We start from the raw sequence: 27310 nt of genomic DNA, 5'->3' as shown, positions 1-27310 counted from the left end.
TCGGTTCGTAGAATTAGATGTGTATAATCGGAATGATTTATTGGTGCGATTTATCATGTGGATCAAGACGTAAACACAATGATATCATTAATAAGAGTCTGTGACATTAAAGAGATCCTATAGGCACACAAAGAACTCATGGAATAAGACTTCTTGCTGTTTTATCTCTTTTATAGGGTCAACAATATGTTGTAATATATATTTTACTGCAAGAGAAAATAATAATTTAAACAATTACATTTTGTATATTTTAGCAGTATTTTAAGATTATATTTTCAGTTTTTATGTCATATTTTTGAAATTTTAAGACATAAATGCATAAGTATTTATAAAGTTTTTAGGCCATAAAGTTCGAATCGTAAAGGTCACTAGCAGATAATACTTACAATATTCAAACATTTAAACGGCGAGTTCAAGTTCGTCGTGATTAGTGTTCAAATTATTATAATTTGAATAAAAATTATAATTATAATCATTTGTTAATCTGCTATAAAAAGCAGGCATGTAAATATATAAATTTGTCAAGGTGATATGCTTCCATACGAAATGCATGTACTTGTATATATCAAAATATTACTGTACAATCGTACATATAGATTAATTATTAATTCATTACACAGTAGGTCCTTTATTTGACCATTTATAGCTGTTTTATATGTTGTCATTCATGTGTCATGTATATATTCTTTGCTTGTAATGTTTAGTATTGTTTACGTATATTCCATTATTTAGCAACTTTTGTTCTCACATATATCCACTAACATTACTGAGGTTTTCAGCATATGGTAAACTTAAAAAATAAATTGTTGTTCATATTCTAAGACATCAGACTAAATAGTACCGTGAAATATCACGTTTTCTCCTTCCAAAATACCTCCAAAAAATAGGAACAGAATACTTTGTGATTTCAAACATGTAAGCGAAAAACTAAATCACGTGAACAGAAACTATTCATATTCTGGAATATTATTCCATACGGTAGGGTATTATGGAACACAAAGTAATTACGATGAGTTTATAACCATGTATTTGCTATAAGCATAATTTCATAGCATGATTACCTGTGCCGTACATTCTTATTCTTATTAGTACACAACATCACATTTCTAGTAGTAGCATACGCAGGATTTCATCAAGGGGGGTTATTTCTAAAACTGTTAAGCTAAATTCATATTACCAGTGATTTATTATAGTTTACTTACTACCACTATTACTACTAATTATGCTGCTGTTACTACTAATACCACCACCACTACTACTACTAAGTAGTAGAGATCTACATAAATATATAGTTCACTATAAAACAACAACTTGAAAACCTGGATAAAATACGTATATATAACTAAAGCATGGCTTAGCTCTTGTGCCAACTAATTTTTAAGTAATATAAGTTATATTTGCACTTACTTTATTACTTTTTGCAACATGGATCATTAAGATCACAATATTTCAACTGTCTCGAAGAGTCTTCAGGAATCTTACCATCCTTTCCAACTCACCTAATGAAAACTGTTTGAAAACTAGCAATATATACTGCGATACAAATTAATGTGTGCAAGAAGGTGGCAATCCTGTCGATGTACTTGCAAATGTAAAGAAACACTTGTACTTAATTTTGTGAGAAATCGTGGAAATATAAGGTTTGCCGGAAAATGTTTGAAGGAAATGAAATGTAAAAATAACTAAAATATGTAAAATATTTGCTACAAGCTGACACATACGTATATGCAAAATTATGGAAAATAAAAGTAGCATTTTTTGAGCGTACATTCCACGATTCCCATAGATAATACAAAATAACATTCATTATATTCATCATATGTACAGTAGATATGTACTCGTATTTCCATATAAATTCGTTCACTGCTTGTGAGCAATTTTGATGTACTACATAAGACCTTTCAGACATATATTTTCTGTGTGTGTTTTCGTGAACTAATTTATAGTATGTGCTACCATCCCCGACATTCTTGCTTCCCTTTTGTTCCTCACAACCTCTCTGTGTCTTCGGAAACGTTCTTTGATGTTGGAGACCATGCTGATGGACAGAACAATACCGAAAATCTGGAAAGAGGAAAATAAATATTTTTTTTTTAAAAAAATGAGAACATTGATTTTTTTTTAATATCTATTGCATCCTGAAGTAAGCATCCGTTAAAAACGTTTGGAAAATCAAGGTTGCATTATGTGCTTCAGAAACTGTACTATGAGTGTACCAAAGTTAAGAAATCCTTCCAACTGTTAGTTACATTGTCACTTTTTCTTGAAAGTTGGCTTCTTAGCTATATGGTTGTGAAAAAAGGTTGTCTCGACTGACATAAGTCACCTGATATAATATTATTAACGCTCACGGCCTTATTTATAAACAATGGAAAAGGTTCAACTTCCAGTAGTGCAAGGATAGTAACATTTAAATACCTGTAATACTGATAATAACTATTGATTGTAGATTTATTCCGTAATGGTAAATTGGTTCATAATTACATTATTATTGTCCTTAAATTCGAATTAATATTTAGTAAAAAATAGTAGTTATTTGTTTTTCCTGCCGGCCCCTGTGGCGGAGTTGTTAGCATAACGCGGTACGACGCCACTCATCAATTTCATCATATCATCATTCATCCCCATTTTTGCAAGTTAGCCAAAAGTGACACAAGAAGCGAAGTAAAATAAAGCAAATCAATGAAATTAATCAATTTGTTTTTCCTTTCCTTTCTCCTTTCTCTCGTTCCTGCGAACCCTGCGATTACAGCGCCCATCTTGGTCAAGCTGCACTTTGGAGTGACTAGCACGGCCTGCTACGTCGCCAGGGGTCTCCAGTTCGAATCCCGACAGCTCAGACACTTGACGCTCCCCTGTTCTTACCTGAACGAACGAACAGAGGATGGAAAAGACTCCGATGACCATTCCATTAATGGTCACGACCTTCTTGAGCCTCTCAAAGCAGCTGTCTTGGTAGAACTCGTGCGCTGGCTGGGTGTACTGGCAAGCGTCCCATTTCATCTTGCAGCAGGTCATTGGCATCACCCTTTCGTCCCTTTGCTTCCAGTCCAATGGCTTGTACACCCCGCAGCACCCCAACTGAGAGAAGAGAAAATGCCATGAAATATCAAAGGGATAAGTAGAGATGTGAGCAGGTAGTATATGAACAATTTCCAGTGGAGCGTAATTTCGATAACTACTCTTCAAGCTTGTGGATACTGTGTAAACCTACACATTCCGACCCCATGTGTCAAAATTATGCATGAATATTTATAAGATTAACGGTTTATCACCGTATTTATACATATGGTGATATAAGTTAGTTTCTTATTCTTCATATAATCGGGTTAACCGCCGGTAAACCAACTCTTTTCTTCATATACTCTATGTGATCAAAAGTATCCGGACACCAGTCAAAATGTGTGTTGTGCATAGTAGGCCACTCTGTGGAGCAATCTATAGTGAGGTGAGGCAAGCAAGGAACCACTACAGGCAGCATAGTGCACGAGACAGCAGAATGGGTCCGTTGAAGGAACTTACAGACTTCGAACGTGGTGAAGTGATTGGGTGCCACAGGAGTAACAAGTCAGTGCGCGAGATATCCACCCTCCTAAACATCCCGAAATCCACTGTCGCTGATGTGATAGTAAAGTGGAAACGTAATGGGACGTGTACAACCGGAAAACGTTCTGACCGAGTGCCCATGTTGACAGACAGAGACCGCCGAGTGTTGAATACGGTAGTACGATTTGGTTTGATTTGGTGTTTTAAGTCCACTTTATGCGCAGTAAGGCTAATCGGGACTGGACCTACACTTTAAAGTGGAATCCGAACCACTTGTGCCTCCACCGGGTATCGAACCCGGGACCCCTTGATTACAAGGCAATGACGCTACCACTACGCCATGGGGGAGGCCCACGGTAGTACGAGAGAACCGGCAATCAGCGATCGCTACCATCGCACAGGACTTCCAAACCAGGGCAGGATGTAATCCTAGCAGCATGACTGTGCGACGTGAGGTACGACGACTTGGTTACCATGGACGAGCGTCTGTCCATAAGCCCCACATCACCCAACGAAATGCGAATCACCGCCTCGCATGGTGTAAGGAGAGGCACAACTGGTCATTAGAACAGTGGAAATCCGTGATGTGGAGTAACAAATCGCGTTATACCATGTGGCGATCCGATGATTGTGTGTGAGTGGGGCGAATGCCTCATGAACAACATTTAGCATCCTATGTTGTGCCAACAGTGAAATTCGGTGGAGGTGGGTTGACAGTGTGGGCATGTTTTTCCTGAAAGGGGCTTGGTTCCCTCGTTGCTTTGCATGGTACTGTCTCGGCACATCATTATGTTGACATTTTACAAATGTTCATGCGTGTTTCAACATGACGATGCGCCCGTTCAAACTGTGGGCCGTTTGGGACAGTGGTTTCAAGAGAACAACGTCCCACTTATGGCCTGGCCTGCGCAAAGCCCGATTTGAATCCCATTGAACATGTCTGGGATGTTTTGGAACGCCGACTTGGTGCCAGACCATGCCGACCAACATCCACTGCTCTTCTCATCTCGTCACTCCGCGAAGAATGGGCCGCCATTCACCCAGATACCTTTCGCCACCTGATTGCCAGTATGCCTGCGAGAGTGGAGGCTGTCATCAAGGTCAAGGATGGCCCCACATGATATTGATTGCCAGTGCACCCGATGGAGGATGCTTCGAACTTCACGCCCTAATTCCAGTGAGTGTCCGGATATTTTTGATCACATAGAGTATTTTTCTTACATCTCGCTCGAATATATGAGTAATTGCTCAATATATTTTATGCAAACTATTAAAACAAGCTTCCAATTAAGAATTTAAAAAACTGATTTATGTACGCCACTGATCGTTCTCCATCGCACCATTCTGACGACAGGGTATCATCCCTACGCGGAGAGGGCGAGGGAGCTGAAGCGAGTGGCTATTTAAGAGCACGAGGCATGCGAGCTCCAGTTCCACGGCTCCAAATAGCATTGGCAGGAGAAAAATACTTGCTCCTTCCTGCTTTCTGTGCCCCGCTTGGCAGAGGCAGCGTTGCTACATGAAGGAAAATTCCTGGCTGAAGGGCGATCCAGGTCCAATTTCAAGTAAAAAGACATTTTTTTTTAAACATGTGGAATTTGCCGAAAAATTTAGCTAGACTTCTGTTTTTGTTGTGTTTGCATTCCTGCTTTCGTGTCTTATTTATATTACATCTATGGATATAAATATCTGTACCTATTATACGTATCTAATCAATCATGATGGGGAGTGTAATAAATGTATACAATAAATAACATTTCTTGCGGTAAACGAAGTCAAATTTTTAGAGTGTACCAAAACCACCAGTCTATGTATTACAAAAGGTGAAATTGGGAAGTGTCAATATCTCCCACAAGCACCTTACACAACCAGCCAGTACAAACATATCTGTAGAACATGAACGATAAACTCAAGGAACAATAATACCCAGTTCATCGAAAAGTTCAAGGACATCAACACAGAAATGAGAAACGAGGAAGAAACAAAAGGATTAGGAAAAAAAGACGAGAAATAAGAAAGAAGGGGGATAAGAGATGAAGGAAAAAAGAAGACATGATGTTGTATGTGTGAGAGAAAAACAAGCGAACCGAGCGAAAGAAAGAAGAAGAAGAAACTAACAGAGCCAAAAGGGGGGGGGGGACACTCTTGGTAGAAGACGCAGAAATACATAGAAAAGCAAGAAAAGAAAACGAAAGGAGGGTTGCGAAGAAAGCTAAAAGAGAAGAATGTAAGAACCGGTTTTGAGGAAGTAATGTAGACACAAGAAAGCTGACATAAGTTGTGAGTAGATAAGAAGCAATGAGATCGTATACAGCTGGATAAATAACGTGTACTTTCAAGTTCGTCAATTCGTGATATTGAGTGAATGTTTTTAGAAGTAGCGCACGCTAAAACCCACCTTATCAGTGCAGGTTATCAGAATTCGAAAATAACGTGATTGCATGACAAATACAGTTGTTTGAACAGAATGCTGAGACAAAATCCGTATCAACAACTAACAAAACTCACCACAAACAAAAATGAACGTAAAAGCAAACAATCTGAAAAACAGTTGAGAGGGATAAACTAAAACATTTGACAATATTTTTGATAGCCAATACAAACAAGTAGTTGTATTGGGATTGCATAAATATTACATAGCAAGATCAGTATCGAACGTGTGCGATCTACTACCAGGGATTGCGGGTTCGAATCCTCGCCTGGGAGTGGACGTTCTTTGTGAGTGACCCTTCATCAATGTCATCGCTCACTCATGTTTCAACAAAACGATACCAAACCGAATCGAATCAAATCAAGTATCGAAAGGATTTCTCAGGTGTTAACTCTTCTTCCTATAATGCCCTATGTAATGAATATGAATGATAAACAAATTCTTATATAAATTTCTATAAATGAAAGTGAGCAACGTTACAATATCAAAACTGCTCTACCAAGTAGAGGAAATCCCGGTCGGAGAGCGTGGGTGATGTAATCAGCGGTTTACCATGCAATCAATGCGCCTGCGTTGCCAAACCCTGCGTCATTCTTCAACACATCGTCGTTATCTTTACTCAGTGTCCATTGTCTGTATCATCCTGAAGAGGATACGCCCAAAGGGTACGCCCATGATAACTCAATTACTTTTAAAAAGTAACTTTCCGAACTTTGATAACCAACTGATATGTTCACTTCATTCGAGACTTGTCTTCGGTCTTTCTCTTCCCGGTACGACTATAGATCGTACATTTTATATCCATATTTATTGTTCTCTCAAACTATTACAGTCAAGAGTAGGTGGAATGCTTCGTTGTGGTCACGTCCTTTGACCTACTTTTCGCCTTACGACATTTTACTATAAGGCTGTCTCCCCTTACGATATTTTTCTGTAAGGCGTAGTAGGTGGAATGGGCGATCCTAGGCCTGCCTTTTGACCTACTTTTCGCGCGCAGTGTTGCCAGCTCCTCACTCGAAAAAATCACCAAGGTTTTTGTTTTTGGGTCTAACCTAACCTAAAGCAAGGAGGTGGCAACCTTGCTTGAGGTATTTTCTTGCAGTGTTGCCAACTCCTCACTCGAAAAAATCACCAAGGTTTTTTTTTGGGTCTAACCTAGCCTAAAGCAAGGAGCTGACAACCTTGCTTGAGGCTTGCCTTACAGTGCATAAAGCAAGGTTGCCAACCCACTGGTACTTTTGCCATAGCCTTTTACAAGAAAAAAAAAAAGAGAAAGGGAAGAGTTAAACAACCGACAGCTTACCCACAGCCTTTTTTGGTCTAACCTAACCTAAAGCAAGGAGCTGGCAACTTTGCTTGTGCAATCAACCCGGTTGACCGCCCTCAAGTGGAGATCAGCGTTGCCAACTCCTCACTCGAAAAAAAATCACCAAGATTTTTTGGTCTAACCTAACCTAAAGCAAGGAGCTGGCAATTTTGCTTGTGCAATCAACCCGGTTGACCGCCCTCAAGTGGAGATCAGCGTTGCCAACTCCTCACTCGAAAAAAAATCACCAAGGTTTTTTTTGGTCTAACCTAACCTAAAGCAAGGAGCTGGCAACTTTGCTTGAGGCTTGCCTTACAGCGCATAAAGCAATTTTTGCCAACCTGCACACACTGGGCAAGGAGAGCCGGCACTGCTGTAAAAGAGAGAGAGATGGGTGGATGGCAACGCAGTATGTGTGTGCGTGTGTGTGTATAATATGTAGCATTATTAACTAGAGTGTGTTGGCAATTTACTTACAACTAAAAAAAAATAGAGATGCCAACGTTGGTGTAAGATGAAGAGAGAGAGAGAGAGACCCATGGCTGGCAACAGTAACGAGCGAATGCGCCATATCGTAATTTTCCAACTCCGTATATCGTGACCTTTGTAAACCTCTCTCTCGGGGGAACGATGTGCCACACACACGCGCGCACACACCTGTATTGTGACGCAAGCAAACAAACAAAATAATAATTGTTGTCTTTTAGGATACCTGGCCCCTATAACCTCGCGAGGGTGCGTGGTGCCCAACACAGTTCTAATGGCCACGGCTAACAAAGTCATGCCTCTGTAGAGTTTCACGTGTTTTTTTTTTCTCAAACTTCCATGAAACTCTACAGAGGACTTCCGTAATGCATGCAACGTGTACTAACGACTCTAGCGTTATTTGATGTTGTGATATTTTTGGATATAGAGTTTTATTGTGAGATATAGATAAAAATAATTATGTTTATTATAATATTTTCTTGATGAAGATGGAGAATATGTGTGTGTTACAAATAAAGTTGCATGCTTTTTTTTCTAGTGTGTGTATGTGTTTTTGATGTTTCGACAGCATCTGAAACGATAAAAAAAGAAATTTTATTGTTAATTTTCACGTGTAAAAACAACAACAAATTTTGTGCAAATTCTGATTGTCTCGTGCTATAGTGCAAAAAAAGATATTGTAACTGATAACTAATGAAATTGACATTTGTAACTGATCTGAACTAGTGAAATTCGTATTGTGCCATTGTAACTGATTGTGCTAGTACAAAAAATTTCTTATTGTGCAAGAAAAGATGTTAAAAAACTTGTTAAAACTGCTCTGTGACCCTCTCGTTCTTCACGTCGTAGGCGAAGGACTTCTCTGCAATCAGGATGACACTGCATAGGGTATCCTCGGGCAAGGCATCGTGGAATTCGCAGACGACCTTGATGTTGGTTCGATCGTTGACCACAACCTTCTTTCTCTTAGATGTGTTGATGACGGTCATGGGTCTCCGTGCTTTGAACTCGCTGGGCGTGTAGTACATGTCCACGCTTCCCTCGGTCACGCGTTTGTAAGCCGAGAACGCTTCGTAAAGTTTGAGGTAATCGTTTTTGGTCACGTCGAGGTTGTAATTCTCACGCGGGAACACTTCGTTGCGTCCGTTCTTCAGATAAACGTTCTTGATCTTGCAGTCGTCGAACTTGCTGGAATCTTTTTCCTGATTCTTGTCCCTCCCGGTCTGAAAAAGCACTACGACGAAATCTGGCATGTCGAACTGTATGTTGTTGAACTGCGTCGTCACGTCGAATTCCATGTGACTCCCCGACGCCATCTTCTGCACGCACTGGTAACCGTGAAAGTGAATCGGCACCTGCGGACTTTTCAAGATCTCCGTTTTGTACTTGAGGGCGTAGTTCGTTTCGTATTCCACCACCGGCATTCTCAATTCCATGCTCCGGATGACGCACTTGGCTGCTTCGGGTAAAGTGTTGGCTATCGGCGTGGTGCCGTCCGGACCCAAAGTAGCGTATCGCATCAGTGCGTCGTTGTCGTTGGCCGCTCTTCGAAACGTAACGCGCAGTCCTCCCTTCCACATGATCTCCTTGTAGTCCGAGAAGAAACCAGGCAGCAGACGCATGGGAAAGAGCACCGTGTGACTTCTCGTCGATATTTTGGTCCCGGCTTCGAATCCCCCGGCCTGGTAGTACGCTGCGTCCGTTTTGGATAATTTCAACGTTCCCACCGCCGTCGACGTGATGCCTGGATAGTCTATTCTGTCGATGACGGTGTTGTGTTTCCTCACCTCCACCTGCGAGAACAGGTGAGGCACGAAGTTGTCCACGAGTATCAAGTTTGCTGCTGCGGGAAACGCGTCTCCGCTTTCTTTCTTCACCACGTCGAATTGAAGGTAGAGGTCCGCTGTGTGAGGATGAACGAACCCATCGCCTACGTCCACGTCGTATTCGATCTCCCTGTTCGCCTCGTTGAGATTGGCGAACGTGCGACGGTTGGGAGGGAAAGATTGCAATTCGTAACTTTCGATTTGCTCCATTTTACATGTATGGTTATTTATTATATGTCGATCTCCACGATGGCCGTCGTAGTGGCACCTGCGAAATCCACCACGTCTCCTTTCTCGTTCGTCACCACCAACTCTATGTCGTCTATGCGGTTGCGACATACTGGAAAATAGATCGGCGAAGAGGGCGTGTAGATGATCGGTTCCATGAACTCGGAACTTGGTTTGAAAGTGGCTATGATTCCCGTCTGCTTGTGACTTCCTAATAATCCGTCCGAAGATTTCGTGATCATACCTTCCGCCACGTTACAGTGTACGTTCAGAGTCTCTATGGCCAAGAATTTAGGAATGTTGGTTGCTATGTGCTTGATGCCAGCTTCGAGTTTGGTGTCGTTCTCGAAACCTAAAAGTTCTCCCATGGTGCCCAGGTCCACGGTCTCCGTCGCGGATAGGATTTCCACTCTGTGCGTGACCGAATTTTGAGAAAGGTATGTGCCTTTGGGTAACTGAGCTTGCAAAGTGGAAAGATTGTATTGTCCTGGCGTGACGACGATGTGTTCGCTTCCGACGCTAATTTTGTTGTTGTGATGCGTAACATTGGGTATGAGGTACATGCTGTAGAATGCACGCAGAGCCACGGATTTAGGATAGACGATGTCGTCGTGCAGCGTGAGTTTCAAGATCGAAGATTCGCTCGTGAGATGGAACACGCCCATCCTAGTGATGCTGTTTGAGGTTCCACAATGCTTTCTGGAAATCCTCGATCGTAGGGTTATTTATTTTAGAGAGAAACGCGAGCACGGAGAGGCAGAGATGACCGCAGTTCACGTCTCCGAAATCTTGAATGCGTTCGTCGTTGTAGTATATAGAGGTTTTGTTTGTTTTCAGATAATAAATTAAATTTGTAGGTGGAACACCTCCGAAAGAATCGAAAACGAATGCTTTGTTATTGTCATCGTTTTTGTGTAACATATCCAATGCGTGTCGGGATTTTCTTGACTGTCCAAGTTGACTACGCCACATTCTCTTCTTTTAACGGTTGAAGGTAACGAGTCGGACATGAAAACTCCTCTGAAGTTTTTGATTCGTAACGGTTCGATCAGAGATTCAATGTCTCGGTTGGTGAGTGCTGCCGTTTCTTTTTTTTAAACTTTTTCATCACCCCCTTCCCCTTCTTCTCCATGGCCAGATTATGACGTTTCTGTTCTTCCAACTCGGCCTTGTTCTTTTTCGAGTCGATGACGGTTTTTGCGATGGCGGCACTTCCGCCGGCCAAACTTCCAACGGCCCCCAATGCTGCCAGGATGGCCGGGATGCTGAATATGAAACCTCCGATCTTTTGCTGTTTCCGCGAACGCTGCAATCTTTTCAATTGAGGTGTGCTGAGCAGCAATTTCATTCCGTGTCCTTTCGACAAGCAAGAACGTTTCTTCTCGCGTTGTTTCTTGGTGAGTAACCCATCGAGGGTACCTAGATTTTTTAGATTCGAATATGGTATCTGGTACACGACACCCTTGGGCTTCATGTTGATGCTCTATGTGTTATTTTCACGGTATGTTATTTATATATATATTCTGAGATTTTTTCTTGTGTAGTTTTTTTACGGTATGTTATTTATATATTTTCAAGGCCTTGCAGTCGTTACACAAATTCTATTACGTGCTTCGTTTTCTTGCGGAGAAGTTCCTTTGTCCCCTTGCACACGATTCGAGTTTTGTTCTCGATTAAAATAGATAGCTTCTCGTCGGATAACATGTTAGCATATCGATCTGGTAAAAATAGACTGTATTGTGCGTTGAGCAACAGGCGTACCTTGGGACCATACTGGGTAGAAACGATTGAACCGAAAGTTATCGTGTAGGGTTTGTCGACTTCCAATTCCTGAATTTTTACATACTCGACTGACAAATTTAGCATTTGTTTTAATGCTTGGAGATCACTCATTTTTTCAGTCGTCATATCAAAAAAAATTTCAGAGTGTTAGAGAGAAATTTAATTGTTTTTTCACGGTGTGTGTTATTTATATATACCGAAGATTATTTTTTTTTCACGATGTGTGTTATTTATATATCAAGTTTTTTTTTGACACGTATATATATTATTATTTTTTTAACAGAGGAAGAAAGTCCGTGCTTCGGAAAACGCGATGATGTGCGTAATGATATCTTCCGTCTCCTGCTTAGACTTGCGCCAATCATCAGTATACCGTCTTCTTCCCTGCCTTGCCTCGTGCAATTCATCTAACCTATCGTTTAATTTCTCCCCTGCAGCCGAAAGCAGAATGTTGAGATCAGCGCACCTCAGGCCACTGATCTCCCGAAGACGGTCCTTGAGAACTATTTCACACGGAATTCGAAATGCCGGCGTCGTTCTCGCTATGATCACAAGTTTCCCTACATCCTCACAATCTCCGTTAACTACCTTTTTGAATATTTTAGATAGTAGTTCGTGCGGTAAATCAGTTATGCGAGACATGTTGTTATTATTATTATTTTTTACTCTATGTTATTTATATACCCCACCCCAATTTTTGTTTCGTGTTCATGGCGATGGTGGTGCCTAGTGCGGCGACCCGTTCACCCAGCGATGCGTCTCTGCTCACGAACCTTTCGAAAGCTGCATGTTCCAATTTTTTGTCTGCTTCGTGACGTGCATCCAGATCCGTCTGCGTGGTGTTGTAGGCGATGTCGTGATCTTTGCATGCGGCATCCAACGGATTCACACCCTTGTCTCCTCTCTCCAATCTTTTCTCGAGTTTGGTACCCGGTCCGCAGTACTGGTAGCCAGGTAGATGCATCTCGAAAGGTAACTTGTTGATGATGTCGTTCACGAGTCCCTTTCCTTCGGCCACGTTCCAGAATTTCGGAGGCAGCGTGTTGATGATTTTGATCAGGTAACCTATGCCCTTGTCGTCGTTCACGATGAAGTTGGAAAGTTTCGTGCTGATCATGTCCACGATGCCAACCTTCTCGTTGTAGAAATTACGGTTGCCTGCATTCTCTTCGCCGGCTATCACCAACAATCGGTCCACGAGCTTCCTTACATCGTCCACCCAAACGAATTCTTTGGGTAACGTGTTGTAGCGTTTGACGCCGCTGCCTGTTTTGACCTGGTTCCAAATCGGTTTGATGAGATTCCTGTACTTCTCACCGCTGCTCGATTTCACCCTATTCTGCGAGGCGTCGTTGTTCTGGTACAAGGCATCCGTCATGATCAGAATTTCCTTGTAACTCTGGTAATCTTCGTCGGTGTAATCTTTCGGCTGCTTTTTGGCGACGAGTTCCCACAGTCCCACCGTACCCGGATACCTGTTCCAACTATCCTTGTCGCCTAAATTGACTTTAATGTCGTTGCCTTCGAAGGTCACCTTCGATTTCCCAATCTTCCACACCACACCGCCGCCTTCGCTGGTTTCCATGCTAGGATACAATCCGAACACTTCATCCTTGTCGAATTTCCCCGTACTCAGGTAGTCTCGTGCCAAAGGCCCCAACTCGATTTTATCCGAAGAGGACGTGCTACCAATGGCTCGACGTCGTGCCGGTGCATCCTTCAGTTCGAACGGCGTCGAAGGAATGCTCGAAATGGGCGTGGGTACGGCGTAACTTTTAGCTGCGAGCGGTACGAGTTCATTAATCAAATTTTTATTTTGTTCCGTGACACTTTTAATTTCTTTACCTAGACCGCTGATGGCATCGATCACAGGTTGATCCTGACGTCTCTTCTCTTCGTAGAATCCGCGATTCTCGGATTTCCAACCTTTGAAGCGTTTCGCGAGGTAATCGCGAAGCTTGAGATTTTCGTCTTCGATTTTTCGTTTCGTCATGACGTTATTTATATACGTCGTTTCTCACAACGTTGCAACGTTTAGAAAGTCGTTGATTTTGTTTCTGTATTTTCCGTCGTTGGGTTTCCTCGTCATGTCGATCGTCGCGAATCCGAAATCGTCACTGTTCCAGCAAGAAGAGCAGCCTTCCGAAAATTGATTGTAGTTCATGTCTCCGCCTACGTAGTCATCGTACGCATGCTTGAGGTTGGTGTGATCTTGACGAAACAAACATATGAAATTAGCGTTGTCGCGTACTAACTGTTTTGGAATTTTGGAAAACGTTTGAGCTAGGTAAAAGCAATCCATTCCTTTGTGACGACCTTGCGTGAAAAAGTTGCGAATTTCATTTTGATTTTCCAGGATGGCGTCGTCGAACACGACGACTGAATTTTCACGACAATCGTCGAGTGGTTTTATTTCCGAAGCGAACGTTGCAATGTCCAGACCATCGTACACTTTCATCAGTTGCTGGTATTTGGATTGCTCCAAACTTTTCGAAAACACGTACAGGTGCCTGTTCTTCCAATTTAACCAATTCGGTGCGAGGAGAAAATTGTCCACGAGCAGTGTCGTTTTCCCACACCCCGAAGGACCTACGATCAGACAGCGGATGCTGTCGGGAAGCAACTCGCCGTTCTTTTTTTTTCTCGTTTGACTTTCTGGATCCGGTAGACGCTTCACCACGTTCCACGTACTCACAAGATCACTTCGTTCGCGTCGATCCAACTCTTTTCCGGAAGTCCCAGCCATTTGACAAACAATTTATCACCTTTCCTACGCAATACTTTCTCGATGAGGTACGTGTCGGGGTGTTTCGTTTTAGAGAGTTCCTCTTCGTAAAATCTTCCTTTCAAAATCTCGCCGCTACTATCTTTTATTATATACGTGTGTCGGTTTCCGGGTAAAACTCGAACCACCGTAAAGAGTTCCGTGCTCCAGTTTCGTGTGAGTCCCTTCTCGAAGGTGCGTTTGAATTTACTGACCCTCACCTGGTCTCCAATTTTGTATTTAGCTTTTTTTGTCGTGGGTGTGTACTTTGGACAGTAAACGGTAGAAATTAAACGCCGCTCGTCAGATTTCGTAACGTCGGCTGGCTTCATGCCTATCGTTCTGTGTACCGTATCATTATAGGTGTCAACGAGTTCCGGCAGGATGTCGACCCATTTGTAATTTCCCCGAAGCGTGAATCGTTTCCACATGTGTGTTTTCAAGGTTCGATTGAATCTTTCCACGATGCTGGCTTTGATGTGACTGAAGGTCGAATAATGCCGAATCTTGTGTTTTTGAATAAACTTTTGGAATACGGAGTTGTAAAATTCTTTACCGTTGTCCGTTTGCAGAAACCGTGGTCGTCTGCCGCCGCTTTCGCGAAAAATTAATTTGAATGCTTCCGTGACGCACGTTCCCGTTTTCGCCTTCAAAGGCAGAGCCCATGCGAATTTCGAAAACGTGTCTATGACGGTGAGGAGGTACTTGTTGCCCTTGTTCAATTTATGTACGTTTTTCAAATTACCGCTGCTCATCTCCACGAGGTCGCTTTGCCAGAGGTCGTCGATGCCCTTGGTTACCACCGCCAAACGTTCGTAGTTGCGGCGTGCAGGTTTATGCAATTCTTCGACGATGGCTTGCCTAGACATTTTTTTTAGAGATTACGTTTGAAGAGAAGCACCAGCGTGATGGGATTCAAAGAGGGTGGCACTTCGCTCGTGTTTTGAATGATCAGCTTATCGCCGGCACTCACGTCGAAAACGGTAAGATCTTCGTCTTCGTGTATTTCATATACGTTGCGCGTTTCGTTCCAACGTGCCAGAGGAATGTTTCCTGCTTTCTGAACACCACGATTCGATATCAAGGTCATGGTGGGAACGCTAGCTTTTCTGCCGTGAGACCAGTACGAAAATTCATTTATCTGAATCGTGCCATCGAGAAGAAACTTGTAGTACGGATGATAAGGATGCAACATGTACAGTTTGTTACCTTCGACGAACGTGGAGATTCTCTGTTGATTGGGTACGCTGTTGATTTCGATGGCTTGCAGAGAATGCAGTTTAGCGAATTTAGTATCGACGCTAACGAGGTTGCTGTGAACTTGTCCGAGTTTATTTTCGATGGGCAGCAAATGCTCGACTATGGTATCCGTTACGGCAGAAAACGACGGTTTGATTTTCACTTCCACGTTCAACTGCTTGTAGTTTTCGTTCAGTTCTTGCAACTTGGAACCGAAAGAGGTCAGCGTCGATTCCTGCGTGGATTCCAGCACTCCGACTTGATCTCTGATGTTGACGACAATACTCTGAAGGTTCTCGACTTGATTCAATTTCGAGCTCTTCTCGGTAAGATCGTTCACGATGCTTCGCATCTCGGTAAACTGCGTGTGAAGGTCGGCGACGCTCTGCGAAGTGGGCAGCGTCGACATCAGCGAAGCAAGTTCGTCTCGAATCTGTTCCACGTTCGCCGTTTCCGTTTCCAATCGTTTCAGCATTCGAGATATGTTCCTTTTCAAAGCATGTAATTCTTTGGAGGTGGGGAGATTGGCCACTTTACTCTCGAGATCGCTTAACGAACTTTTGATGTCGCTCGATTCGGATAGTGCCGTCACCGCCGTTTTCAATTTTTCCAAATCTTCGCTCGAAGGCACGCTCGTCCGTAACGATTCCAAATCACCCTGTATGTTGTCGAGTACGTGATGAAAATGAGCAAGATTGGATTCGACGTTCAAATTTTCTAAATATTCGATCTTCTGCTGAACCGTGCTCAACGTGTCTTGAATGCTCGTCAGCGCGCTCGTTTCAGCGTGAATATTTTTAATTTCTTCGTTGATCAACTCCAGCGACGCCTGAAGCGTGGCGATGGTGGTTTGAATGTGTTCGAAATCTTGATAGGCCTCCAATTGAATTTTTATGTTCGCAACGCTCTTGCCGATGACCTGCAGTTCGTCTGACGATGGTAGGTTCGTCATGGTATCTTCCAAAGTCTGTAACTTGGATTTAATTTCTTCCAACGTGCTGGCGAATTCTTCTTGTAATTTGGAAACGACGACATGCAAGCGTTCTACATCAATATCCTTCACGACGGTTTGAAGTTCAGAGAAATTTTTTTCGATTGCGGAAGTTCGTTCTTCGATTTCGAGTTTCAATTTTTCCAAATCTTCATTTTTCGATTGAAATTGCTGTAATTTGGCCAAATCATTTTGAAGCGAATCCACGCTCAACTGTATATTTTGAACGCTGTCGTAAGAAGGTACGTCGACATAATTTTTTATGAGCGTTTTCAGTTCGGAATCGATTTTCAGAATGGGGTCGAGACATTGCGTTTGGAGCGTAGCGATTTCCGACTCTAAACTTTTGTTTAAGGTCTCCTGCAAAGCGATCAAATCGCTCCTCAACTTTTTAATTCGGACGTCCAACATGAGAATCTCTTCTGCGTGGTCTACACGCTTGGTGTTGCCGAAAATGTCGTTAGGCATTTTTGGTTAACGGTTATTTATAATAGGATAGACGATACGTAATTCTACGAAGAGAGGAATGAGTTTATCGTAATCTCCTAGGAGTTCCATGTAAAGGTAATCTCCTGCAGAAACATCGTATGCCATGTTAGAAAGCATTTTGTCGTGCTTGATTCGAAAAATGTTCTTGCCGCTAGATATTTTGATTTCGCCTACGTTCTCCGGATTCACAGTGATTTGAAGTTTCCCACCGATCGGAATTTCGTAGAAATGTAAATTGTTATTAAAAACATAAAATATCTTGCCCACATCCTCATCCAATTTCGTCCAAATGCTGTTGAGGTGAATGATCAACAGACCGTTGAGTTTAGTTAATACGGAAGGTAGAAATTCATGATCTGTCGTCGTGCGGTGTACAGTCTCCATTGTTTGCTTTCGGAAACCAAAGAGATTCATGTTGGTTATTTAAGAAAAAATTGAGAACGTATCTAATATAAATAACACCACAAAAAAATGTGCAATTTTTAGTAACCATCTTTTTTTTTCTTAGCAAGAAATGGAGAAGAAGGAAGCGAAACGTGCATGCGACCAATGTGGGATATATATATCTATTTCTAACTTGAGTAGACATCGGAAGAAAGTGCATGGCGAAGGATCAAGTAAGAGAGAGCTCGATGTTGACGATCAAGCGCCACGAAAAAAGCAGAAGAGTGCCGGCGAAAATATTAGAAATATTTTAACCAAGGAGACTTTCCAATCTGAAGAAACATCTGATCTAAACAACTTTTTTCATTCGGTCAAAACCAAGTTAATTTCGTCTATCACCGAAGCTTTGTTGCAATGCTCGTTGAAAATCCACCTCATCGTTTCCGTCATTTACGAAAACGTAAAAAAAGAGCGAGAAACTTTCCATCATTACACTGGTGTAAAGAGTCTCCACGCCGCCGACGTCGATGAGGTGGATGCCATTTGCAACCAGATGTTTGACGCTTTGTTGAACAAGCACGAGACTTTCCAAGAACGCGGATCGGGTTGGACACTTTGCGGTTCGTCTCACACTTTAACTTTGAAGGTGGCACGATACAACCCGATGGGAGCATCCAGCTACATCAATTTGCCCCCGGAAATAGCCAGTAAGAAAGCCATCATCAACATTCAAAATGAAGATAACAGATGCTTTTTGTGGTGCATCATTGCCGATCATCACCCAGCCGATAATAAGAAACATCGTTTATACCACTACAACAAGCCAGAATATCTCTCAGAATTTGAAAAACCTATGGCTGGCATTAATTACCCTGTAAATCTACGAGACATTAGTAAATTTGAGGCACAGTACAAGACAGATAAAAACGAAAATATAGCAGTACACATCTTCGGATGAGACAAAAACAACACCATCTACGTTCTCAGACACAGCAACATTAAAAGTAATCGCGTCATCAGATTACTCCTGATCGAAGATGATGATAATTATCATTACTGTCTAATCCAGAATCTTCCAAAATTAACAAGAAGTCAAATTACCACAGATCACCATAAAATTGGAGTATGCGACAGATGCCTGAGTATATTCTACGGTCGAGGAAAAAAAAATGCTGATGAAGAACTCCGAGATCATCATGAAATGTGCTGTAAACATTCGGCTACGACTATCAAAATGCCTTCTCATGACATGACATTTTCCAACTACAAGGCGTTACTCTGGCATCCCGTGGTGATATGCGCCGACTTTGAAAGTTTCCAACTTCCACTCGCCATCTGCGAACCGAATCCCAGCGTATCGAGCACCACCGAAATTCTACATCACGAAGCCTGCGCTTTTGGATTGATGGTCAACAACACAGGCAATGTTATTTTACATCGTGGCAATAATGCTCCACAAAAATTTGTTCAAACCTTGAAACAGATGGCCATACAATTCGCTCCTCTACTAAGAGAAGACAAACCAATGGAGCCTCTTACCCAGGAAGAGAAGGAAGCATACGACCTTGCCTCTCAGTGTGATGCGTGCGAATGTAACTTCACCCTCGAAAATATCAAAGTTCGCCACCACAATCATCACACGGGAAAATATGTGGCCCCCCTGTGTAACAACTGTAATCTACAAATCAAGAAACCAAATTTTATTCCTGTATTCATTCACAATTTGGAGGGCTACGACGCCAAAATCTTCATAAAGGAGATGGGATGCGACGCTCAACCCATTAGCGTCATAGCTCGCACCAATGAGAAATTCATTTCATTCAGCAAGAAGGTGGACGTTGGAAATGGCAATCACGTAGAAATTCGCTTCTTGGACTCCTACAACTTTCTGTCTTCGAGTTTGGCGACACTGGCATCTCAACTCACCGACGATGATTTGGTCGCCACCAGGAAATGTTTCGGCGACCAACATTTAGCACTGTTGAGACGCAAGGGTGTTTACCCGTACGAATACATGACGGATGCTTCCAAATTCTCAGAAACATCGTTACCACCGAGAGAAGCATTCTACAGTCGTCTTAGCGACACCTGTTGCAGCGAAGAGGACTACCATCATGCTCAGCTCGTGTGGTCTACATTATCTTGTCAAACCATGGCCGACTATCACGATCTGTATCTGAAACTGGATGTTACGCTATTGAGCGACCGTTTTCATCTCCATCGCTCGAGAGGAATGGCAGCATATGGTTTGGACCCCGCTTTCAGCTACACCACACCGGGTTATTCTTGGCAGGCGATGTTAAAATCCACGAAGGTGAAGATAGAGCTCATCAAAAACATCAATCAATTTTTGTTTGTCGAAGAGGCAAAACGCGGTGGAATCGTCCAGTGTCCCCTTCGATATGTCAAGGTCAACAATCTATATGTTGGCGATTTCGATGCAGGGAAACCGACAAACTTCTTGGCATACTGGGACATGAACAACCTGTATGGTTATGCCATGTCCGAGCCTCTGCCCATCGGAGAATACGAATGGATGAGCGAGCAGGAACTTCAAGATTGTTTGGAATGGAGCGAAGATCATGAAAATGGATGTTTCCTGAAAGTAGATTTGGAATATCCTGCATCGCTTCATCGAGAACACCATGGATTTGCGATGGCACCTGTAATGGAAACGGCTCCGGAGAAAAAGCTGATGCTCACCTTCAAGAGCAAAAAAAATTACGTGGTGCATTATCGTCTCCTACAATTCTACCTCCAGCATGGATTGGTTTTGAAGCGCGTGCACTCGGGATTGAAGTTTAGACAGACCAGGTGGCTAGCACCCTATATCGACGGCAACACTCAACGTCGAGCATCAGCTTCTTCTTCCGCAGACAAAGACCTATACAAATTAATGAACAACAGCATCTACGGCAAGAGCATGGAAGATGCGAGGAAAAGAAGAAATATCAACTTGGTCTCCGACCCGAAGAAAATAAACAAGCTCGTCGCTCAGCCCACGTACAAGAACTTCACGATACTGAGCGACACGTTGGTATTGATCGAACGTGCTCTCCGCCACATAACATTCGACAAACCAATCGCCGTGGGAGTCGCGATCCTCGAGTTGTCGAAGCTGGCCATGTACAAGTTTCACTACGACATCATGAAACCACGCTATGGAGAGGCGATCGAGGTGGCGTACACCGACACGGACAGCTTCGTGTACAACATCCACACCGATGATCTATACAAAGATCTGAAAAACATGAGCCAGCATTTCGACTTCTCGAACTATCCCAAAGATCACGCTCTCTTCGACGACAGCCAGAAAATGACGATCGGGAAGATGAAGGATGAAGTCAACGGCCGCATCATCACAGAGTTTGCGGGTCTTCGAGCGAAAATGTATGCCGTGAAAATCCAGGACGAGACCGAAATAAAAAAAGCAAAAGGGGTGGGGCGTTCGAGCACAAACAAACTAACCGTAGAAGATTACAAGTCGTGCTTGTTCGACAAAAAAATCAAACGCATGACCGAACATCGGATCACGAGCACCATCGACCAGTTGCATACATCCACGATCAACAAAGTGGCGCTTGATCCCCACGACACCAAATTAAGGCTACTGGACTGCAACATCCACACCCGAGAATGGGGATGCCATGACGAGGAAGAAACCTGCTCGCACCATTAGACTTCTGCATCAAAAAAGTACGTATTATTTCTTGTACCACTTTTTTTAAAAAAAAAACAATCACTCACACTTATTTTTGCATTCACATTTTTTTTATATTTTTCTATCATTTTTTTTAAAGAAAAACAATCATTCACACTTTTTTATATTTTTCTATCGTTTTTTTTTAAAAAAAAACAATCATTCACACTAATTTTTGCATTCACATTTTTTTTTATATTTTTCTATCATATTATGTACACTATTTTGAGGATATTTTTTTTCTTTCAGATGCAGTACCCTACGCAAACTTTTTTACTTCTTACACTTTCTATTCTTAACCAAAATTTTTTCTTCTCTTCAATCATAAAACACACACATTACACACGGAGGTCCTCTGTAGGGAGTTATGGGGGGGTAAAAAAAAAAAACACGTGAAACTCTACAGAGGCATGACTTTGTTAGCCGTGGCCATTTGAACTGTGTTGGGCACCACGCACCCTCGCGAGGTTATAGGGGCCAGGTATCCTAAAAGACAACAATTATTATTTTGTTTGTTTGCTTGCGTCACAATACAGGTGTGTGCGCGCGTGTGTGTGGCACATCGTTCCCCCGAGAGAGAGGTTTACAAAGGTCACGATATACGGAGTTGGAAAATTACGATATGGCGCATTCGCTCGTTACTGTTGCCAGCCATGGGTCTCTCTCTCTCTCTCTTCATCTTACACCAACGTTGGCATCTCTATTTTTTTTTAGTTGTAAGTAAATTGCCAACACACTCTAGTTAATAATGCTACATATTATACACACACACGCACACACATACTGCGTTGCCATCCACCCATCTCTCTCTCTTTTACAGCAGTGCCGGCTCTCCTTGCCCAGTGTGTGCAGGTTGGCAAAAATTGCTTTATGCGCTGTAAGGCAAGCCTCAAGCAAAGTTGCCAGCTCCTTGCTTTAGGTTAGGTTAGACCAAAAAAAACCTTGGTGATTTTTTTTCGAGTGAGGAGTTGGCAACGCTGATCTCCACTTGAGGGCGGTCAACCGGGTTGATTGCACAAGCAAAATTGCCAGCTCCTTGCTTTAGGTTAGGTTAGACCAAAAAATCTTGGTGATTTTTTTTCGAGTGAGGAGTTGGCAACGCTGATCTCCACTTGAGGGCGGTCAACCGGGTTGATTGCACAAGCAAAGTTGCCAGCTCCTTGCTTTAGGTTAGGTTAGACCAAAAAAGGCTGTGGGTAAGCTGTCGGTTGTTTAACTCTTCCCTTTCTCTTTTTTTTTTTCTTGTAAAAGGCTATGGCAAAAGTACCAGTGGGTTGGCAACCTTGCTTTATGCACTGTAAGGCAAGCCACAAGCAAGGTTGTCAGCTCCTTGCTTTAGGCTAGGTTAGACCCAAAAAAAAACCTTGGTGATTTTTTCGAGTGAGGAGTTGGCAACACTGCAAGAAAATACCTCAAGCAAGGTTGCCACCTCCTTGCTTTAGGTTAGGTTAGACCCAAAAACAAAAACCTTGGTGATTTTTTCGAGTGAGGAGCTGGCAACACTGCGCGCGAAAAGTAGGTCAAAAGGCAGGCCTAGGATCGCCCATTCCACCTACTACGCCTTACAGAAAAATATCGTAAGGGGAGACAGCCTTATAGTAAAATGTCGTAAGGCGAAAAGTAGGTCAAAGGACGTGTCCAGAACGAAGCATTCCACCTACTGTCAAGTGAAATGAAAACCTTAAAAGTTCAATAAAAATTGTAGGCCAGACTGTATACAGCTCAAATTTACGTGAGGTATCAACTGTTAGCTCAACTGCACCACTAATCAAGTGAGCTTCAAAACGCTATTTTTGTTATTTTAAAGATGGCGCCTCCTATACACACTTTCAACAGTGAAGAGGAGTGGTTTCTTGCCCTCTGTCAGCCTAAAACTTGCAGAAATTTCTCACCAAATGAAGATTCAGTATCTCTGTGAATGCTTACCACACCAGCAAGTTTACTAATGGAGGAAAAAGTTCGACAATGGCCCCAGTTCGCAGGCAGATGGGTGGAAAGGCCTTCGCAGTGGCTCATATCATGAGTGACTGCACGTGGACCCCAAAGACGTATTCTTCTTGAGATATACAGGCACTAACACAAAGATGAATATATATGTAGATCAGCCATAGGTCTGTACTAAAGTGCAGCAAACTTGTGCAACCCTACATACAGAAATCTACTAGATAAGAAACAAGAATAAATGAAGGTTTTAATTTGATTCTCCCTTGTATAAGACTCCTGTTACCTCACTCTGAAGTATATCCCATGCGATCCTGGATGCAGATCCATTGTCGAAATGCTCCACCGCATTCCACAGTTTCCCCTCCATCTCATCATTGTACTTGCTGACAGTCATGAAGGCGACCACACTACAGGATGCTTCTATCACCAAAATTATAGACATCAAGGTGATATACTGTTGGGGAAACAAGAGAATTACGACTTACACGGAAGAACAGAAAATTCTTTAGTGGATGGTTCGGGCAGATTCGGGTCGCGTATTTACAAAAGCCACTTTCAACTCGCAACTGTGGGCGTCACTAATGGCGAGAGCCAATAGTATTTCCGTAGGTTTTGCAAATACGCAGCCCAGTCCGACAAAAAATTTCATATGAAGAGAATTTTTCTCAGATTTACATTGTAGAATGGATTTCTAATTGATGCATGGCATTTAACTTGTACTAACGAAGCAATTATGTTGTACCAAAATACTTTCGATTACCTTGTACAATATACACACGAACACAGAAAGAAATACTGGTTTGCAATAACCAAAAAGTACGTTATGGTGACCGAAATAGGCGACAAAGAAATTATTGTTTACTTGCCGCAAGTTTTATATAGTAATTCCATCCCATTTGTTTAGAGTTACTAAATATCAAAATTACCAACTCTAGCATGCTAGTCTTTTACCGGAAAGCAAAACCGAACGAATTCGATAATTTTGAAAGAAAAATATCAGTTTTCTGTGTAGGTACTTAAGAAAGTTTCAGATTTAACGAAACTAATATCATAAAATGACTAGAATTATTAAATGTTATTACAGTAAGACCTCGTTAATTCGGACTAATTGGGGGGGGGGGTAATCTGACCGGTTTGACGAAAGTGGGGATTAACTGAAATAACCTAAAAGAACAGTAGAAAGTGCATTAAAACTCCGTTTATAGCAACAGGACACGTTTATTATGGTGTATTTAAGGGGCATAGGCCTAAATACACTATACAGTACAGTTAAATGTAAATCAATACGACAATGCAGTACGTACATACGCGATGCCCATATTAAGATGATGTGCCCGACGGACTTAAAACCTTGCAATTTTTTCCTCTTGCTTCTCCAGGTTAATCGAAGTCCGGCTTATCGGGGTCCGGATTAACGAGGTTTTACTGTATTTTAGAAAATTCTCCAATGTTCTCGATTTAGATGCTAGAAATCATGATTAGAATAATTCTTCGTATGGAATCCTGAGAAATGTAGCTCCAGGAATGTGGCTTTCGGTCTTGTGTAATGTATGACCTCTACAAAGCTCTATTACAAGTCTCTTACGTATTCCACTTCTAATCCTTAGCAGTATGATGGAGTCACGTATCTGTAATTTATTGACTCCAGCCATATTCCTAAGAATACCTTATTTCCTCTCTCCTGTAAATTTGATAAATTACAATTACGTCTCTCTGTCTATCACACGACGAAATATACTGCCACATTACTATAAAGTAGCTAATAAGAACACAAAAATTTATTTTTGAAACCACAGAAATACATACTTCATTTCAAACATTGAAATATGTCTTCGTTCGTTTGGCATCATACAGTCTATGAAACTTACTGTCTTCAGAAGATATAAATCCTTGTTAAAGACTCCACAGCATCCGAACCAGTACACGACAAAGGTTGAGAATCCAAGTAGGATGAATATCAAAGGCGGTACATGGTTAATCTCCTTCAAAAAGTAGCTGAAATTTATTTGAGTGTTTCTTGTTACAAATCCAATGATCATCAGCAAGAATCCGCATCCCTGAAAGTTATTGTAGAGTATTTGTTAGTTTAGAAATGTTTATCATTAACAAACAACGATATAAAGAGTGAGATGTCAATGGCGATATGTACTTAATCTTAGAGATGTGAATGAAAAGAAAAGATTCCAACGGTAACGAGACGAGACGAGATTTCACTGACTCGTATCGTGAAGAGGAAGCTTATATCGTTCTCGGTCTCGTCTCAATACCTAAACCTCACTCTCATTATGGCCCAAAGTGTCGATTCTCGAAACAATACCTGCAGTATTCTCTCTCAATTTCTCTCTCTCGCTCTCTCTGTGTGTATCTTTCTAACTCCTATTTCCCAAGTTTCTTTATCGCTTTTTCCTTTCTATCTATTCGTTCCTTCTCTGTTTCTTTTCTACTTCTTTCTCTCTTTCTCTTTCTTGCTCTGTTATCATATCCATCTATCCTTTCGTTCTTTTTCTCTGTTTCTTCATGGCTATATGTGAATAACATAGTGGTATATCATTAAAGAACACATGAGGCTTTACTTACAGGTTAATGGAACCACTGTTCCCTCGTCCATTTTTTTTCAAGTAAGGTTTCTGCACTATAATTCAACTGAGGTTTAAAAACATTAAAATATCATCTTTCATTGAACGGGAATTTTTTTTAATTTTAAAAATTATCCTGGGAAAACCTTAATTTAAAAATTCCCTTCAAAACTGTCGTTTCCTGTAATTGTTGTTTGTATGTAACGCCTCCAAACTACATCAAATTAATCCGCAAACTTAACCTCATGGGTCAATACCCAGTTATGTAGTTCAGAATGTAAAACAATATATCCAAAGATGTATCTAAAATTTTGTATCACAACCTTAATATCGCTAAACAGAATATCCCACAGTAACAATTTTATCTTAACACAGAACCATATAGATTCATTATATGATTTGAAGTTCCTTGTACAAACGTCGGTACCAGCACCAGCACAATATGGCTTCTGCGTTTCTCTGTTGAAATTACAGTAACTATGTAATACTTACTACAAATCCAAGATTGAACATGTAAAATATGTTCTTCAGTGGGGTGTTGTTGAAATTGATTCCCTTCATTTCGATATCGCCCTCTTCGTCGAGGTTCCAAAGTTGGTGTTCGAGATCTTGCTGGTATTCTCTTGCTGGGGAGTGTGTTGTGTCACATCCAATCGATCTTCTTTTCTTCATAATTCTAAAAGCTCGACTTCGTCAACCACTCAACATGGCCGGCAACTTTTGTTAGTAAGTAGTTTGTTGTGCAATTTCGAAACATGGCGTTTTGAGGATGATCATTGAAGTGAGGAAGCATTAAGTTAAAGGAAAATTACTGCTAGAGTTGCGTTGCGGCAATCTGTTTTAGTGTTGCAAGAATGTTGTAATTGCTTTGTGAGTTAGTTCAATTATGGGATTACTTCTCAGTTCTGTATTTTGTTGTCTCGTTGGACCAGATATGTGGCTATGTATTTATTTGATCAAAACTTAAACAAAACGTCGAGGTTTCTGGTATCGATAGCTTAATGCGTTGAATGGTTGACTTATAATCTTGCTACTAAAGGCGTTAGTCAGGGTTGCTTCATGTTTGATCATCAGTTTCATATAATCTACTTTCTCAACTAACTAATCATAATTTCTAAAGAAAACTGGGAAACATAAGAGTGGGCTACATTTAAAATATGAAGTGTAAATTAGCACTTGCTACCCTATTCGTCTGGCATTCAAATTTTCGTAAGAAGCTATTTAGACAGTTTATGGTTTCAGGTAACACATTTAATTTATTTTCAATTTAAATGTCTTTCGTTGTGAAATACATTCAGGGTGGAATTTGGCGCGGTAGAGTGCGGGAACATTCCTCTTCTGGTTGCTAGCTTTTGTCTCTTTAGGGCCGGCTCGGTGGCCCAGAGTGTTAAGTAGTCGACTTTTGATCTCGTCAGCGAAGTTGTCGGGTTCGAGCTCTGATCTGGGCATGGTCGTTCTTCATGAATGTCCCTTCATCAATTTCATCATCACCCATCCTCATCTTCGCGATTCGTCAAAAGTAGCATAAAAGCGAAGCAAAAATATACCAAATCAAACAATCTTGAAAGGAAACAACAATGATTGGATTGATTTACAAACACAAATACCCATGCCTTAT

General features: G+C 41.7%; 1 protein-coding gene across 2 annotated transcripts; it reads right to left on the bottom strand.

Moving 5' to 3' along the window:
* Positions 1-1113: 1113 nt before the first annotated feature.
* On the bottom strand, positions 1114-26335 carry LOC145987998 (leukocyte surface antigen CD53-like). Of its 2 annotated transcripts, XM_083122857.1 has the most exons (5): positions 26185-26335; positions 24985-25173; positions 23400-23570; positions 2866-3081; positions 1114-2064 (listed from the first exon to the last, which is right to left on the bottom strand). In XM_083122857.1, the coding sequence occupies exons 1-5, from the start codon at positions 26251-26253 to the stop codon at positions 1936-1938; spliced, it is 774 nt and encodes a 257-aa protein (XP_082978983.1). In that variant the 5' UTR covers positions 26254-26335; the 3' UTR covers positions 1114-1935. The 2 variants fall into 2 exon arrangements, with proteins under 2 accessions (XP_082978983.1, XP_082979021.1); XM_083122895.1 differs by lacking the exon at positions 24985-25173.
* Between the last annotated feature and the right edge of the window lie 975 nt (positions 26336-27310).

The sequence above is a fragment of the Lepisma saccharinum genome, chromosome 1 (assembly GCF_977018435.1).
Source record: "Lepisma saccharinum chromosome 1, izLepSacc3.1, whole genome shotgun sequence".
Classification (NCBI taxonomy): Eukaryota; Metazoa; Arthropoda; class Insecta; order Zygentoma; family Lepismatidae; genus Lepisma; species Lepisma saccharinum.
This window is presented reverse-complemented; position numbering and strand designations above follow the sequence as displayed.

What these genes read in the sequence shown, in the direction of transcription:
- LOC145987998 (XM_083122857.1), bottom strand. Translation starts at nt 26,253, where the DNA reads ATGAAGGGAATCAATTTCAACAACACCCCACTGAAGAACATATTTTAC. An exon ending in TGTTCAATCTTGGATTTGTA is followed by an intron (nt 25,174 to 26,184) that starts GTAAGTATTACA and finishes AATAACTTTCAG; the next exon opens with GGATGCGGATTCTTGCTGAT. An exon ending in GGGATATACTTCAGAGTGAG is followed by an intron (nt 3,082 to 23,399) that starts GTAACAGGAGTC and finishes CTCTTCTCTCAG; the next exon opens with TTGGGGTGCTGCGGGGTGTA.